The 19,486-nt window shown below is 35.6% G+C and overlaps 1 protein-coding gene across 3 annotated transcripts in view; it reads left to right on the plus strand.

Annotated features, from left to right (window-relative positions):
* Nucleotides 1–19,245, plus strand: part of MYOZ2 (myozenin 2) — a 43,852-nt gene extending 24,607 nt beyond the window's left edge. For all 3 annotated transcript variants that reach the window (XM_025466009.3, XM_049104892.1, XM_049104891.1), the window contains exons 5-6: nucleotides 4,829–5,012; nucleotides 18,793–19,245. In XM_025466009.3, the coding sequence (XP_025321794.1) occupies nucleotides 4,829–5,012; nucleotides 18,793–19,027 (419 nt within the window). In that variant the 3' untranslated portion in view covers nucleotides 19,028–19,245. The remainder of the gene's footprint in view (nucleotides 1–4,828; nucleotides 5,013–18,792) is intronic.
* Nucleotides 19,246–19,486: the final 241 nt, after the last annotated feature.

Genomic DNA, 19,486 nt, shown 5'->3' on the forward strand with positions numbered 1-19,486 from the left:
ATCAATTAGGCACAGGAAGAGATCAACAATAACAAAAATAAAATAGAAAAATTATAATATGCTGTAATAAAGCTTATGTGGTCTCTCTCTCTCTTTCAAAATATCTTATTGTACTGTATTTACTCTTTCTCCTGTGATGGTGTAAGATGATAAAATGCCTGTGTGGTGAGATGAAATGAGGCGAATGACATAGGCACTGTGACCTAGCATTAGGCAACTATTGACTTTCTGACCATGCATCAAAAGGAGGAGCATCTGCTTTGGGACAGGACTGGACTTGGAAAACTGCCTTTAACTGAAGCCACGGAAAGCAAAACCATAGATAAGAGGGAAACTACTGTACTTAGCTAAAGTTAATTCTTTCCTTATCAACTTTATAACCTTAAAAGACAATACTGTGCATACTCTTTTATCTCCAACTACTATTAGACAACCTCTTGCTTTTCTAATGTTTGGAGTGTTCTTGTTTGTTTCAACAATTAAGAGAAGACATATAGAAAGTTTGTGTTGGTCAGTCTGGTACTCTCAACACTAAGTTAGAACTTTTATTATATAGTCATCATTATAAACTATGTAATTGCAAAAGGAATAAAAAATGATGTCTACCCTCAACAATTTATAGATAAGGAGACAGTACAAAAGTTCATGTTGCATTTGTTATCTCACTTTCTCTCTGCATACATAATTTAATATCATGCATGTATTTTTTTCTCTCAGAAATATATATATACACACATATATAAATATTTATATATATATAAAGAGAAGGTTTAAAAGTATAAACTGACACAGCTCTTTAAATCTAAATACCCAACTATTAAATATTCAGAAATGTCTACGTAACATAGACTAAAAAAAGGGGGAGTTTAGAGGTTATCAAATAGCTTGTCCTGAAACAAGAGTAACGGATCCTTCCTTCTTGGTTGATAAGTTGGAAAGTATAGCAAATTGAGGAAGCAAACTTTAGCTTCTCCTAATTTAGCAAACATTTTTATTGGTTAACATGCTACGTATCCAAAAGCTAACTTTTCTTAAACATGAATCAATAAGAGTATTATGATGCCATAATATTACAGGAATTAAGTTCCTCTGAATTTAAATCAGTTGTGTTAAGGGCATTATTTTGAAATCAAGCAAGAAGTTTTATTATGTAGCATTGCTGAACCATAATATACCTGAAAGCTTGAACATATGCACATTCTTTCCTGTACATAATTCAGCATATCAGAAAAAGAAAAGAGTTAGTTGATTCTATCTATAAAAAGAAATTGGAAAACCTGGAATATTAAAAAAAAGTGAAAAGATTAGACCTCTTATCATCTTTCAATGCAATAGGCAATTATGAAACTCTTAAAGTGATTATAAACATGATGTAGAAACATTCAAACGCATTCCAAAAGAGAAACAAAAGCAAAAATGAATTATTGGGACTTCATCAAGATAAAAACTTCTGCACAGCAAAAGAAATAGTCAACACAACTAAAAGACAACCTATAGAATGGGAGAAGATATTTGTAAATGACCTATCAGATAAAGGGCTAGTATCCAAGATCTATAAAGAACTTATTAAACTCAACAGCAATAAAACAAACAATCCAATCATGAAATGGGCAAAAGACATTAACAGAAATCTCACAGAGGAAGACAGACATGGCCAACAAGCACATGAGAAAATGCTCCACATCACTGGCCATCAGGGAAATACAAATCAAAATCACAATGAGATACCACCTCACACCAGTGAGAATGGGGAAAATTAACAAAGCAGGAAACCACAAATGTCGGAGAGGATGTGGAGAAAGAGGAACCCTACTGCACTGTTGGTGGGAATGTGAACTGGTGCAGCCACTCTGGAAAACTGTGTGGAGGTTCCTCAAGGAGTTAAAAATAGATCTGCCCTACGACCCAGCAATTGCACTGCTGGGGATTTACCCCAAAGATACAGATGCAATGAAATGCTGGGACACCTGCACCCCGATGTTTCTAGCAGCAATGTCCACAATAGCCAAACTGTGAAAGGAGCCTCGTATCCCTCAAAAGATGAATGGATACAGAAGATGTGGTCTATGTACACAACGGAATATTACTCAGCCATTAGAAACGACAAACAAATACCCACCATTTGCTTCGACGTGGATGGAACTGGAGGGTATTATGCTGAGTGAAATAAGTCAATCGGAGAAGGACAAACATTATATGGTCTCATTCATTTGGGGAATATAAAAATTAGTGAAAGGGAATAAAGGGAAAGGAGAGAAAAATGAGTGAAAATATCAGTGAGGGTGACAAAGCATGAGAGGCACCTAACTCTAGGAAATGAACAAGGGGTAGTGGAAAGGAAGGTGGGCGGGGGGTTGGGGTGACTGGGTGATGGCCACTGAGGGGGGCACTTGGTGGGATGAGCACTGGATGTTATGCTTTATGTTGGCAAATTGAACTCCAATAAAAAAATTTTTTTTAAAGTATTCCAAGCAAAGTTGATTAGAAATAAAATACACTTGAATATATACTAGAATTATAGTTATGCGATCATTATGTTTATGGGTAAAAAATACTGAAAAAAATACACAGAGGTAACATAATTGTATTAGGATGGTGGGATTTCAAGGAATTTTTTAAAATATAAAATTCTAAAATTTCCAGTTTCTAGATGACTGACATCTGATCACTTTTAGGAAAGGAATGGGAAATAAAATGTGCAAGTTATGATAATGGAGTTATGTATACTATACAAATGGAAAAGCAAAACAAAACAAAACAAATGGAACACGCCCCTAGGGGAGACAGGAAAGGCTAAGTAGAAGATGGAACCTCAAGCTAAGGCTTAAAAGTAGGAATTTGCAGGTGGCATGAAGTAGAAAGAGCATTCCGGGCACAGGGAACTAATGGAACAAGGAAGCAGAGAAGCATAACGGGACACAAGTGTCAAGTAGGTCTAAGTTCTGGAGCATAAATATGTGAGAGGAGAATGACAGGAGATGAGGTAGGATGGGGGTATGGCCACGTGTGCCATGTTGAGTAATCTAGGTTTTTGTCACGGGGAGCCATCATGGCACCTTAAGAAAGGGAGGTCAGTGATGTGATCCAGTCTTCCAGTTAAAAAGGTCACTCAAGCAGCAGTGTGGAGGGTACAGGGAAGGGGTTGGGAGCTAAAGGTTTAGTATGAAGGCTATTGTGAAAGCCCAGGCAAGAGCTGGCCAAGGCCTGAGCCAAGGCAGTAGTAACAGAAATGAAGAGGAAAGAAGGAATTTTCTAGAGCAAGTTTTCCCAATGTTCTGTTTACAAATCCCTAGCCCTGAGATTTGGAGACCATATCTGAGACTTACGGAAGCCAAATCTCTGGAGGGAAGAACCCATTATACACATTTTAAATAGAGCCCAAAGTGACTCAGAAACAAAGGTTGATAGCCACTATTTTAGGATCCCTAAGAAGCACAGCTGGTAATACTTAATGATTTGTTGTGGGAATGAGGGGATATTTAGGATAATGTTCTGTCTTGGGCATCTAAGAGTAGACGGATAACATTGACCAAGATAACCAATATAGAAGAAGCAAGAGGTAGTAGACAATGGCTACATATAGGTCTAGACAGATTATTAAGAGGAATATTCATTTGGACAAATACACGGGTGGTTGAACAGAAGGGCCTAGAGATTAAAAAAAAAAAAAAGAGTCATCAATATGTAGGTCACAATTAAAACGATGAATATAAATGGAATTTTCTAGGCAGAATGTATAGTATAAGAAAAGAGGTTTGACTAAGTAAGTGGACAGCAGAAAAAAGAAGTCTGTCAGAAGAGATTACCATGAGATCCTGGAGGTAATCAAAAGAAAATTTAATTACCGCAAGCAAATAACTGCCTAGAGATGGCATTATCAGCAAGATATTTTGGAGGAGATAAACTCTTTAGTATAAAGGAAGGATAGGCATGATTTGACAGGAGAAAATAGAAAACATAGAACATCAGAAGAATGTAAAAGTAAGAATAATCAAATGGTAAAGGGTTTTGACATAGTGGAAAAGAGAATTATGCAAAAGACACGATGAGGCAGTATGGTGGTGTAGATAGAGAGTACACAGCTGCCTTTGAATACTTGAAGAATGTCACTTGATGCATGTGAAAATGGTTTAAAGTTTATGCCAAAATTTGTGTGATTTTTAAATGGCACTTACAAAAAATTTCCAGCTCCCACAAGAAGTTGAGGTGAGACCAGAAGCAGGAAAGTTAGGTAAGAAATCTTTAAGAACAAAGTAAACATAGGATGAGCACATCAGGGAAGATCAGTGTGGAAATAAGGCTCTTCACCATTTTGAAGCTTAAACGGTTTGCAGATCACTCGGCAGCTTAAGATAGATAATACCTAAGTATTATCTCTAATGAATCAGCTCCCAGAAGAGGGAGATTTTGTCTTCATTGCTTCCTCCCCAGCATCCAGACCACAGTAGACACCAAATATATATTTTTAACTTAATTCATTCTCCATGGTATCCAAAGCCTTCTCTAAATTAACGTAAGGGAAACAAATTTTCAAAATTACGTGAGTAGCTTCACGGAACAAATGCATACTAAGATAATCAAGGAAGAAATAACTGTATGATTTGGTATAATTAAACACTGAGAGAAGTGGTTTCTTTTGAAAATTCCGTAAGTTGCAAGGGGTTAAAAATGTCTTACAGTTTCAGACTACTGTTTTCTGAGAGACCGTAAAAAGGATGCATTCTTCATAGATTCCCTCTTGCTTGAAAAATTAAACATGGTAAACTGTTAGGTGGAGTTCAGTGACTCCCAGGCATTCTGTATTTATTCTTGCTCTATTTTTTTAAAGGATATTCTGGACCACTGAAGGAGATTCCTCCTGAAAAGTTCAACACCACGGCTGTTCCTAAGTACTATCAGTCGCCCTGGGAACAGGCCATTAGCGGTGATCCGGAGCTTTTAGAGGCTTTATACCCTAAATTTTTCATGCCTGAAGGAAAAGCAGAACTGCCTGATTACAGGAGCTTTAACAGGTAATCCAATTATCTTGGGTGATACTGTTGGCATGTAATACTGAGGCTTCTATATAGTGGTATGGAGAACTAAATTCTCTGGTAGAAAAAAAATTTTTTTTTAAAGATTTTATTTATTTATTCATGAGAGACTACACACACACACACACAGAGGGAGAATGAGAGAGAGAGAGAGAGGCAGAGACACAGGCAGAGGGAGAAGTAGGCTCCATGCAGGGAGCCCCATGTGAGACTCAATCCTGGGTCTCCAGGATCACGCCATGGGCCAAAGGCAGGAGCTAAACCGCTGAGCCACCCAGGGATCCCCAGAAATTTTCTTTTAAGAATAGATTCAAAATAGCAATATAGGATAACTTACACAAGCCTAGGCAAGGTCTCATTGTTGCAATATTACTAATATGGCAAGCCTCGTATTTTTTAGTACAAAAATGAAGGAAATGATTCAGAAACTATCACTGTCATAGCATCAAGATAATCTCCCATATTATTTAATGTTTAAAAAAATCAGTAATAATTTCTCATTCAAAGGCTGATATTAATTTTTGTGTGTTGATTCAAATGACAGTGCTATTCAAGAATTTCAGAAATAATTTATGTATACAACTATGAGAATTACTCTGTAAGCCTAGGTTCCAACTTACATTTTTTAAACCAGATTAAAGGCAGTTTAAGGATTTGTGGCCCAAGACTCCAGTATATGTACAAAGCAAAATTTATGTTACTAAAAATATTGCCAAATAATATCTCCATGATAGTATTCATAATAGATATTTATTTCTCCTTGTTATCCAATTTTAATTGTTCCCAGGAGTATTTCAGATATATTTTTAATGGTCTCATAAGCCATTCTTTGATCATTTGATTTTCATTTTAGAGTAAAGTATCTCTTGTATGCAAGCACCTGGGTGCTCAAGCGGCTGAGCATTCAACTTTCAATTTCAATTCAGGTCATGATCTCAGGGTTATGAAATCGGGCCCCATGACAGGCTTTTGCTGAGAATGGAGTCTGCTTAAGATTCTCTCTCTCTCTTTGTCTCTGTTCCTCCTCCATGTCCTTGCCCTCCCACCCTCGCTCACACTCCTCTCTCCCTCTCTCTCTCAAATAAATAAATAAATAAATAAATAAATAAATAAATAAATAAAACTACCTCCATAATGCTCTTTTGAACCCACAGAAAAGTAGACCTAATTTTTAGTCTGCCTAATCACTATTCATTTGAAAATTAATAAATGAAAGTCTTTGATTTACAAAAGAATACCACAAAGCCTGCATTTAAATAGTGATCTTCTTTAGTGCTTTTAAAATTATTGTACTATTAGAATGTTAGTTTTCACACACTACCATAATAGTGGTATTAATATTATGCCAATTATTAGTAATAGATCTACTAGGATTACACCTAATACTATTAGAATTAGTAGTAATACTAATTCTAATTAGAATTAGTAGTAATACTAATAGTATTAGTACATCTATTGCATAAATGAGGTATACAATAGAATTAGTAGAATACTAATTAGTAGAATACTAATACTAATTAGAATTAGTAGTAATACTAATAGTATTAGTACTATATCTATTGCATAAATGAGGTATACAATAGAATTTAAGGAGGGATTGAAGAGTGTCAGGGAAAGGAGGTTGGAGGGTCATTTTAGTCAATGTTATAACTTTTTTCCAAAATGAAAGTGTAGAAAATTATAAAAAGTAAAACACTAAGGAAAAATAGAAAATAACAGAATACTTGGGGCTTGTTTTTGAGATTAACGCTTTAGAGATGCTGTGTGACTTCTTGTGTATCTTGTGGCTTTATTACCCCATACCTGCTGAGCAGCTTGCTTCCAGTTTTACAAACACATTGATATATTTGGGTTGGCTATAAAGAGATGCCTATTGATTGTATAAATACCAAGTGAGTGCTATTTCAGTGAGAGAAAGAAAAAGAAAAGTTAACCTGTTAATACCTCCCCTTTACTTGAGAAATTTTTATTTCTTTTTATATATACATCAATATCAGAGCTTAATGTTAATATTACATTTTATTCTTAGGTTCTTTTTTATGAACATAAATTGATATAAGTCAATGTACATTTCATTATTATTTTAATGCATTCGAATGTCATTTCACACAAATATGCCAATGTTTATTTAGTCATAGTCACTGATTTTATGAGACAGTACATAAGTAATGCTCAACTTTTAAAGAAAATTTGAGGGATCCCTGGGTGGCACAGTGGTTTAGCGCCTGTCTTTGGCCCAGGCCGCGATCCTGGAGACCCAGGATCGAATCCCACATCGGGCTCCCAGTGCATGGAGCCTGCTCCTCCCTCTGCCTGTGTCTCTGCCTCTCTCTCTGTCTCTCTCTCTCTCTCTGTGTGACTATCATAAATAAAAATAAAAAAAAAAAAAAAGAAAATTTGAGTATGGTTACCGCATGATGTTACATGAGTTTCAGGTGTACAACATAGTACTTCAACCACTCTACATTATGCTATGCTCATCACAAGTATAGCTACCATGTCACCATGTAATGCTATTATAATACCATTGACTATATTCCCTGTGCTGTACCTTTATTCACATAACATTCATTCTATAACTAGAAGCCTGTATCTCCTACTCTTCTTCACCTACTTTGCCCATGCTCCCAATTCCCCTACTCTCTGACAATCATCAGTTTGTCTCAGTATTTGTAGGTCTGATTCTGCTTTTTGTTTGTTCATTGATTTTGTTTTTTTAGATTCCACATATAAGTGAAATCATGGTATTTTTCTCTGACTTATCTTACTTAGCATAAGCAAAATATAAGTGAAATTCACTTTAGGTCCATCTATATTGTCACAAATGACAAGATCTTATCCTTTTTTTCTTATGGCTGACTAATACTCTGTTGTGTATATTCGAATGGAATATATATACCACATCTTCTTTATGCATTCATCTATTGAGGGACACTGGGCTGCTTCCGTATCTTGGCTATTGTAAATAATGCTGCAAGATTCTTAGATTCTTTATCATTGGTAAATAGTAGATGAAACAAAATATGATGATACATAGGCAATCCCAAACAGGTAGCTTTAAGAGTCTTTTTGCCCTTAAAGTATATGTTCCTTGCTACACAAAATTTGAGGCCTTATTTGTTGCTTATACATTGCTCTAAAAGCCTACTCAACAAACAGTACAGTATAACCATATTTTTGCTTTGAATGCTTGCTAAATAAATAGTCTATAAAAAGTTACGTAGCTAGGAAATGGAAATCCATTTCTAGCTATGGAAGACCATTTTATATCAGAACAAATTCAAAAAATAACTAGAAAAGCTAGTTATTATAAGTGTTTGAAAAGCCATCAAGGAAATAAGGACTTAAGGGCCACCTAGACATGAGCGAAATTTAGAGATGTAAACCCAACATTTGGTGTCACCTTTCTCTATTAAGGCATTTGCTGATTTATTGGCAACAACTAATAAGAAGCAGAGAAAGTGAGTGAACTTTTCAACGGTCTTGAATCAGAGAAGGCCAAAGACAGGAATATATGGTCTGCTAGGAGGAAAGACCCAGATATTCTAAGCTTTTAGTTGGGATTCCTACAGGCTATACCATTGGAATAAAGGTGAACAAGTAATAGACCAGCTTTCATGAAAATAAATGCCGGTCCTAATCAACACAATCCTAGGCCGGATAAAAATCACCTCTTTTATGACAAACTGCCTGCCACAGACAAAAGTAAATCCTTTCAGGAAGGAAGAGAACACCATTCAGAGACTCAAATTATTTCTAGAGTATTTTATACATAATGCTCATCAGTCAATTAAAAATTACCAAGCATACTATAAGACAAGACCAAATGACTAAAAACAAAGAGAAAAAAAAATAAACAAAAGAAACAGACATATAAAAGATCAAATTATTGGAATGTTGGCTACTCTAAAATAATTATGATAAATAGGTTCAAGAAAATAGATAACAAGATGAAGAATTTTAGCAGATTGGAAATATGTTTTAAGAAAGAATCAAATGGAGGGGCACTTGGGTGTCTCGGTCAGTTAAGCATCTGCCTTCAGCTCAAGTCATGATCTCAGGGGAGTGGTATTAAGCCCCGTGTGAAGCTCCTTGCTCAGCGGAGATCCTGCTTCTCCCTCTCTCTCTGCTCCTTCCCTCTCATGCTCTCTCTAATAAATAAGTAAAATATTTTTAATTTTAATTTATTTAATAAAAATATTTTTAAGATAATCAAATGGAAATTGTACATAAGTGAAAAATATACAGATATAACTAGGAGATATCATGGGTTCTGTTCTAGACCACTGTAATTAAATGAATATCATAATAAAGTGAGTCAGATGAATTTTTTTGTTTCCTAGTGCATATAAAAGTTATATTTACACTATACCATAGAATATTAAGCATTATGTCTAAAACAACATGCACTACCTTAATTAAAATATACTTTATTGATAAAAAATGCTAACTCTAAGCTTTCAACAAGTCATAATCACTGATCATAGATCACAATACCATGTTTAATAATTATGAAAAGTTTGAAATACTGTGAGAATCATGAAAATGTGACACAGAAACATGAAATGAACAAAAATTTTTTTAAAAGATTTTATTTATTCATGAGAGACACACACAGAGAGAGGCAGAAACACAGGCAGAGGGAGAAGCAGGCTCCATGCAGGGAGCCCAATGCGGGACTCGATCCCAGGACTCTAGGATCACGCTCTGGGCCAAAGACAGGTGCCCAACCACTGAGCCACCCAGGGATCCCCCGAAGTGAACAAATTCTTTTGGAAAAATGGTGCCAATACACTTTCTTGACACAAGGTTGCCACAAAACTTCAATTTGTAAAAAAATGCAACATCTGCCAAACTCAATAAAGTAAAGCACAATAAAATGGAATATTCATGTAACAACTGAAATTAAGAAGTCAAAGGATTATGTGGTTGGATCCATATGAAATTTACAAGAAACATAAAGAACAGAGAAACATGTTAAAAACACCAAGGGAATGCAATCAGTAAAATTCAGTCTGTGGGAAACTCTATAGGACAAATACTCCAGGATTTTCAATAAATAAATGGGAGGAAGAGATTAAAGGAAACTCCATAGTGTAAAAATGTTTTAAAAGACAATTTAAAAAGACAAGCAAAAGTAAACCAAAGTATTTAGAGATATAGAATTATTACCATATAAGGAAAGGTTTTTAAATATTTTACAAATTGGTATTACCATAAAAGTCAAAATATTAACTACTAGGGTCAGGAGAGGGCTGGGATTGAGCACGGACATGTTTAGGGCTTCTGGAGTAACACTTGACATGTGTAGTAGTTACAAGAGTTTTTGTTTTGTTTTGTTTTTAAAATATTTTATTTATTCATGAGAGAGAGACAGAGAGAGGCAGAGACACAGGCAGAGGGAGAAGCAAAGCAGGCTCCATGCTGGGAACCCAACACGGGACTCAATCCCGGGTCTCCAGGATCACACCCTGGGCTGAAACTGCTGAGCCACTCAGGCTGCCCACAAAGTTGTTCACTTTATAATAAGCTGTTGTCCATTTTGATCAGGTTTTCTGTACTTTTGTTATATTTAATGATTAAAATGTCTTTAAAAATTAAATAAATAGATTTCATAGATTAAACATAGCTGAAGAGAGGATTTATAAACTGATACAGAAAATGATCAATTGAAGCAGAAAGAAAAAAAGGATTCAAAATGCAGTAAAATGGAGGAAGATGCATCTGGAACAGGAACTTAAAAATGTAAAAAATGCCAATATACATGTTTGATTAGAGTCTTATGAGGGAATAAGAGAGAAAATTAGCCAGAAGCTATATCTGAGGAGTTAATGACTAAGAATTTTTCAAAAGTGACAAAAGATATCAAACTTTAGGTTCAAGAAGTCCTACACAGCCCAAGAAGGATAACGTAAAGTAGGCCATACAAAGGCACATGACTGGAAATCTGCTGAACCAAAGAGAATGAGAAAATCTTAAAGCCAAGGAATAAAAGACAACCATTTTAAAAGGGTAAAAATAAGACAACTAGAATTTATAGAAGACAATGGAATAACACCTTTAAAAATTAAATAAATAACTGCCAGCCTATAATTCTATATCCAGTGAAAATATTTTTTACAGGTAAAAGTCAAAATTAAATATTCTTACACATTTTCAGACAAAAAAGTTTTCTGACCCATGCTAGATAATGAAACAATAATAAGCAAAAGGTGTAAGTATAGGAAAGGAAAAATAGAACTATCCTCATTCACAAACGGCTGGATTATGTCCATATGAAATTCAAAAGCAGCAAGTTAGTAATTAGAATTAGTAAGTAAATTTAGCACAATCACAGAGCACAAGGCCAACATAAAAATTAATGATATTTTAATATACTAATAACAAATAATTAGAAAATAAATAATATTCATCAAGTTTTACCTTATGATTTGTAATACTTTTATTTTTTATTTTTTTATAGAATTTTTTTAAATTTTTATTTATTTATGATAGTCACACAGAGAGAGAGAGAGAGAGAGAGGCAGAGACACAGGCAGAGGGAGAAGCAGGCTCCATGCACCGGGAGCCCGACGTGGGATTCGATCCCGGGTCTCCAGGATCGCGCCCTGGGCCAAAGGCAGGCGCCAAACCGCTGCGCCACCCAGGATCCCTGTAATACTTTTATAATGTATCTTACACTTCAGTTAAATTTAAAAATCACATTGGTAAAATAATCTCAGTAGATATCTGGGTGATTATAAGCTAGATGTGATACAAGCCATTCTTTGAATTAGTCTAGAACACATTCCAGTAATTTAAGAGATTAAAATAATTTCCAGGTACAAACTGGGTTAATATCTTTTTTGTTGTATGTTATTTAACAGGACTTTATTTATCAAACTACTCGAGATTATGGGAAAATGATTTGACCAGAAATTTAGTTTTTCTACACAAGTATTACATGTTTTAAAAATAAAATGGAGGGCAGCCCTAGTGGCGCAGCGGTTTAGCACCACCTGCGGCCTGGGGTGCGATCCTGGAGACCCGGGATCGAGTTCCACGTCAGGCTTCCTGTCTGGAGCCTGCTTCTCTCTCTCCCTGTGTCTCTGCCTGTGTTTCTGCCTCTCTCTCTCTCTGTGTGTGTCTCTGTGAATAAATAAACAAAATCTTTAAAAATAAAAAAAATAAAAATAAAATGGAATAGGAAATATAATTACCCTTCTGTTTCAAATATAATTTAGTATTATTATATTGAGACTTACTTCTAATATATCTTTTTTTTTCACTTTTGCAAAAATAAATGACAGTAATAGAGAGAGAGGGAAATTAAGTAGTTTCCAATATTCCCAAATTCCTTTATAAAGAATAAAATAATATTATTTGGTAGCACCATATTATTACACGATTATTGGATATTGTTAATAAGGCATATAAGGGTAAGATATAGTCTAACTGCAGTCAGCAATAATAATGACTGGATAAGAATTGGCCCCCAGATCTAATCACATATTTTTAAATTTTTTTTTTTAATTTATTTACGATAGTCACAGAGAGAGAGAGAGAGAGAGAGAGAGAGAGAGGCAGAAACATAGACAGAGGGAGAAGCAGGCTCCATGCACCGGGAGCCCGATGTGGGATTCGATCCCGGGTCTCCAGGATCGTGCCCTGAGCCAAAGGCAGGCCTAAACCGCTGCGCTACCCAGGGATCCCTAATCACATATTTTTTAAATGGCCCATGGTTTACTATAACTTTGTGTTCTCGTACTCATTTTGAGTTTATATTAAATATTGTGCTTTGTCAAACAATACTATGTTCAGCCCTTATAACATGTGAAGAAAAGTAAACTAGGAGCAAGTTTTCCAGTTCTGCTTCAAAAAGCTACATGACTTTAAGCATGTCACTGAACCTCTCCTATTAGTTTCCTCATCTGTATATATCTATGATTACATAAATACCTTTAAATGTATTATGTACAATATCTACTTAGTAGAAAAAATTATTTTTATTTATATATAACCATTTTACATAATTCTTTACCTTATAGAATAATCAGAAGTTATTATGGGCATATTATTTTTTAAGATTTTATTTATTTATTCATAGAGGCACATAGAAAGAGAGACAGAGAGAGAGACAGAGAGAGAGGCAGAGACACAGGGAGAAGCGGGCTCCATGCAAGGAGCCAGATGTGGGACTCGATGCAGGGTCTCCAGGATCACGACCCAGGCTGCAGGCCTAAACCACTGTGCCACTGGGGCTGCCCTATTATGGGCATATTATAGGTCTAGCACTATTAGTTTTAACAAATGTAATCCCATTACTGATCAATCAAAATAATCAAGAAGGCATCTATTAACTGTGAATCTGAGTGAAACACACTTCTTACTCACTACATAGATGACAAGTGTAAAAAATCATTTTAAGTCAGATCTTTGTTTAAAGTGTTTATGTTATAGGAATTAGAGAGATGCACAGTTATCTTTCAATAGAACATTCCAAATCTTTTAGTGGAAATTTTTGCTTCACTAAATTTGAGTAAAACTTGACTGGTTTTTAGATATCTTAAGAATCTTTCAAATAATCTCTCACTTTGAATGTTTAATATCTCTGTTAATGGACTTTATTTTGTGTGGTGAGGCCAATAAACATTCAAACAAGTAAGATATAATCTCTATGGTGCCAAAGAAAAGAAAATCTGCTTTTCAAGCAATAATCTTCACTGGATCAGTGGTAGGAGGTAGGAAATAGGTGATGAAATGGAAGGGAATGTTTTCATTTACAAGAAATGAAAATGACCTACAAATTGGGAAAAACAAAACCAAGCTGGATAAAAAGTCATGCATTAAATGTCAAACTCAAATATTACATTTCAGTGGCAGAAGAGCATTTCTTCTTTGAGTTAATTTAGGAAAAATAAATAAATGAGTAAAATTCATGTTTGAAATTACTAAATACAAGGTTAATTGGCCAAATTCAGCCTATCTTCAGAAATGTTGAACTCTAGCCTTTTGTATCCAATGGATAACCATATATTCTTGAACTCCAACGAGTGGGTGTGAGGTGTGTGCAATTGCATGGGGTGCCCATGCTTTGAAGAGCTTTGCTTGGTTTTCAATGCTTTGCGGTCTTTGCCTTGAAATTCTTGACAATTTTTTAACAAGGAGCCCCAACTTTTCATTTGGGGCCTGCAAATTAGGTAGCTCCAAGCTAAGGAAGAGGTTACTGGCCAACCAGGCAGACTAAGGTGCTTTTTACCCTAAGCTTCTCTGCATGCGGGACACTATTTCTTGGAGCAACTATTTTATTCAATGATGTGTTATTTTTTTCCTCACGTTTCACTCTTGTCTGTAAGATTTACTGCAATATTTCCCACTTTGAATTCCCTAAAAGGGTGTTTAGATATAATAAGCCATAAGTAATTTGTTGTGTAAATAAATGACTGAATCAACAAATGAACAGACTTGATACATGATGGCCATCTTCTAAAATGATAAAATATTGTTTTGGACATCTTGGACACCCAAGAATAAGAAGTTTTACTTATGTACTAAATCAACTCTAAGTCATAAAGACTCTTCAATTAACTAAATCAAATGACGAAATGTGGGACATTGCATCAGCTAGTTGCATCATAAATGGGACAACAACCTGTTTAACATCACTTAGACACAGCCAAGTAGGTTGACATTCCTAAATACACTATTCTACTTAGAAAGTGATCTCAGAAGGCCCAATATTCCCCAAGAATTATCTCATGGAGGTGTGGTATAGAGCAGTGACTAGAAAAACAGGCGTCCCATGAATCTGGCTGACCGGGTTTAAATCCTGGTTAAACAACTTAATAGATGCATGACTGGACAAATCATTTAATTTAGTTGTGTCTCCATTTCATCTATAGAATAGGGATATAAATAGAACCGATTTATATGGTTATATGTTTTTAATTAAAAAAATGTGTAAAACCTTTGTATTCAAATATGACCCACAGACCAGTAGCACTGGCATTACCTGGGAACTGGTTAGAAACGTAGAATCTCAGGACACACACTAGACTGACTGAATCAGTGTCTGCTTTTTAGCAAGACCACAGTGTGACTTCTCTACCAATAAAGTTTGAGAAGCACATAAAAAAAGGGTCTGGCATATCAATAAATATTAGATTTAATTATTACTATGCCTTCTGAAATTTAATGATCATAAAGAACTTGAATAATAATTTAAGTTCTTCAAGTTCTTTTCTAAACTGATCTCTTTTACCTCCAGAATAATGGTTTTAGGCCCTGGATGTGAAATTCTACATAATACAATTGCTAAGTACTACCTTGGATGGAGGTTACTGCATCAATCAGTGACCTGTTATTATCCATATCTTCCACAGCAGTTTGGGGGAAATATCCTCAGGTCAGTCATCATGAAAACAGATGCAATAGAAAATAAAACATACTGTTCTTCAGAGAGGAGCAAATTAGTAGAAGACAAGAAAATTATGGGAAACAAGACAGAGATTCTAACCATGTGACACCATGTACCATCTGCTCAGTCATAGTTGAAATCCTCTATCCACTCTGTGGACATTCTCCTCACTGAGGATTTTAGTGTCTGGCTGTCTTCCTCCTTTATACTATTCCTGTCATCCTTCTTGGTGGCTTCATTATCCACATATGATTTACTGAACTCTCCGCCCTTTCAAGTCTTTGTCTCATTTTAAGGGTTACTTTCTCAGTCTCCCCTCAGCCATTCTTGGCTTTGTCATTACCAATTCCCATGTTGCCTTCAAAATCTCAATGTCAAGCACCCCGCTCTCTATCACAATGCCTCTTTATCGTTCATTTCTTCTTTTCTTCAATAATACACCTCACATGTCAAAGCCATCCCATTTTTCAAAGTCCATCAACCACTGTCTCCTTACCTAACCAGACTCCATGGTCTCACTATTGTCACATAGAAGTTAAGATATTCAAGAAAGAGAAGAGAGTGACTGAGCTAAAAAGAAAATCAGATCTCTTCCAGGCTTTAAAATAATCTCCACAATACTGGGCAATCCATGTAGTCTCCCCAGTTCCATTGTCCAAATGTGTATGGAGATCTTCTAGGTACAAAGCATGACACAAGTATACCGTAATGAGTTAACAAAGATCAGAAAGAATTCCAGTCCTCCAGAGGGACAGTTTGGCAAAAACAAAAACAAAAAACAAAACAAAACAAAACAAAAAAAACCCAAAACAAAACGGCAGATACACCGATGTATATAATGGAAGACAGGAAATGGGGTTTCAGGGGAGGTAAAAACAGAATCCATGGAAATTTAGAGGAGAAACAGCTACTTCTGGCTGTGGGAGATCGCGGAAAGCTTCAAGAAGAAAGAAATACATGATTTAAATAACATATGTGGAACTTAAAGAATTTGAAGGTGATTTGGAATTGCAAATTAGAACTGTAAGTTATAACCTAAAGGATACTTAGAAATGTAGTAGTAAGTGTCAGAGTGCTCCACCAGAGAAAAAAAGAGTATATCTAAAGGTAGGAGAGCATACAGGGGAAGAGTAAGCAGTGGATTCAATTTGGCTGGAACAAAGCAGGCATAAAAAGAGAACAGGGTAAACAGACATAAGTGACCTTTCCACCCACGCACCAAACCTGTTCCTCTCTGTCTTCCACCAGCCAGTTGCTAAAACTCTAAAGGTACAACTAATCCTTGATTTCTAGATTTCCTCCGCAATTTTTATCCATTTTATCAGAAAATCCTGTGGACTCTAAAACACATCCTGAAACCACCCACTTCTTTCCGTCTTCATGGAAAACACCTAAAAATTCAGGCCACAATGATTTATCAGTTGAACTGCTACCAGTATCTTCTCTCCTTCCATTCTTGTTCTCTTATCACAGAGCCAACAACAAGGAGAGTAACCCTTACAAAAATTTAATCAGATTACACTACTTTCCTGCTTAACATTTTACAGTGTTTCGCTTCACACTTAGAATGAAATTCATGTTCCTCATTTGGACAGAGTCCTGTACAAGCCATCTCTCTGTCTTCTCTTCCCTCTACCAACCTTCATCTACTTGTCTACCAACACAGGCCTTCTTTCTTTTCCTGAACATATCAACATTATTTCTGCCTCGTATTCTTTGCATTACCTACTCCTCATGCCTGAAATAGTGATGTGCTTCAGCTGTACCGCCCAAGGCTAACTTCTTGCCTTCAAATGACAGTTTAAATGTCACCTCTTGGGGTGCCTGGGTGGCTCAGTCAGTTAAACATCTGTCTTTGGCTCAAGTCATGATCCCAGGGTCCTGGGATCAAGCCACACATTGGGCTCCCTGCTAAGCTTGTGCTCTCCTTCTCCCTCTGTTGCTCCCCCTGCTTGTTCTTCTGTCAAATAAATAATTTTTTTAAAATGTCACTGCTTCAGAGAAGTTTTCCCTCTCTAGTCATTCCTGGTAACCCCTAGTAAATTATACCACTTTAATTTTCTGCATAGCTCTCATTACTATTGGATGTTTTATTTATATGTTGGGTTTTCTTTTTTTTGTTTTGTTTTGTTTTTTGTCACCTATCTTCTTCATTAGAATATAAGAGCTTGGGGTGCCTGGGTGGCTCAGTTGGCTAGGCATCTGACTCTTGATTTCAGCTCAGGTCATCATCTCAAAGTTGTGAGACTGAGCGTAGAGTCTGCTTAAGATTCTCCCTCTCCTTCTGCCCCCAACCCCCGACCCCATGCATGTATGCTTTCTCTCTCTTAAAAAAAAAAAAAAAAAAAAAAAAAGGAATATAAGAGCTCAAATTTTGACTCTATTGTTCACTGTTACATCCCTAACATTTAGAAATGCCTGGCACTAAATAAATAAACAAATGGCTAACTCAAAGAAAGCTAGAATGCTATGTGGGGCCTTGAATGCCAAGATAAGAAGTTGGACTTTATTCAAAAGAAAAATAGAATTGTGAGTTGTGAGGTTTTTGGTTTTTTTTTTTTTAAGACTATTTTATTTATTTTTTCATGAGAGACACAGAGAGAGGCAGAAACATAGAGAGAGAAGCAGATTCCTTGCAGGGAGCCTGATACAGGACTCAATCCTAGGACTCTGGGATCATGACCTGGTCCAAAGGCAGATGCTCAACTACTGAATCACCCAGGTGTCCTGAACTGTGAGGTTTTTGAGGTGGAGATAGAAAGATGCAAAAGACACACTTCTTGCCTTCAAAGAGTTTATAATTCATACATTATACCAAACCATATCACAAAAAAACAAACTTGAACCAAATCAGCTTATGAAAAATTCAAAAAGCTAATAAGACAAAGTACCATATCATAAGAACCCAAATGACTGATACAAAACAGTGCATGCTACAGGAATTTGGCTAAAAACAGTATGCAGGCTGGGATAATTGAGAGGAAGCTGATATGTAAAGGCCATAACACATACACAGGTGGAGAGAAGGCATGGAGGAAATATCTAAGCAAGGGAAACATTGTTAGCAAAGACACAAAGGCAAGAAATGTTTTCAATGAGCTCAGGATATAGAATAGATTAATTTAGTCCCAAACAAAGAGTACACACAAAGGGATTTTATACCAATATATTAACAATTATCTGTTTTATTTTAAAAGCATGGTCCTTAAATAATACTTGCCTCAGAGATCAAAAACTGAAAATTGTACTAAGAACATAAGATAACAACATGCCCATAAAATCATGAATTAAATTGTTTTCTATTTTCTAGCAAATGAATTTGAAAATTAATTAATATATTCTTTTTCTTTTCACTTCCCACAGAGTTGCCACTCCATTTGGAGGTTTTGAAAAAGCATCAAAAATGGTTAAATTCAAGGTTCCAGATTTTGAGCTACTACTTTTAACAGATCCCCGATTTATGGCTTTTACCAATCCTCTTTCTGGCAGACGGTCCTTTAATAGGACTCCAAAGGGATGGATATCTGAGAATATTCCTATAGTTATAACAACTGAGCCTACAGAGGATACCACTGTACCAGAAACAGAAGACCTATGAAAAGAAAGTTGTATGTGCCACAAAAACCTCTAAACATAAATGTTGCTGTTTTATTATTCTATTTACCGGCACAGTCATTTACACTCTTCATTAGTAGCAATAATTTTGTAGCAATTTAGCAATTCTCCTTTTATGGCATTTAAATTCTATCTCAAAAAATAAATAAATTCTATCTCAGATCATATACTAATAAACAATTTGAAATCTTGTTTTAAAAACTTTCAACTCAACTTGTCTTTATTCATAATTTTGTTTTCACCTAGTCTAAATAATCCAGTCTCTTCACTAAGAAAGTCTAGAAGAGTAACTGACAACAAAAGGTTGCATCTTCTTTTCCTTTAATATGAACAATTCTTGAATAATGGAATCTAGAATTAAAGTGCAGTGCAAGATATTTAGACTCATTTGGAGTTCTCTTTAAGGGGTAAAAGCTATGGAAGACAATGTACAAACATTATT

The sequence above is a fragment of the Canis lupus genome, chromosome 32 (assembly GCF_003254725.2).
Source record: "Canis lupus dingo isolate Sandy chromosome 32, ASM325472v2, whole genome shotgun sequence".
Lineage (NCBI taxonomy): Eukaryota > Metazoa > Chordata > Mammalia > Carnivora > Canidae > Canis > Canis lupus.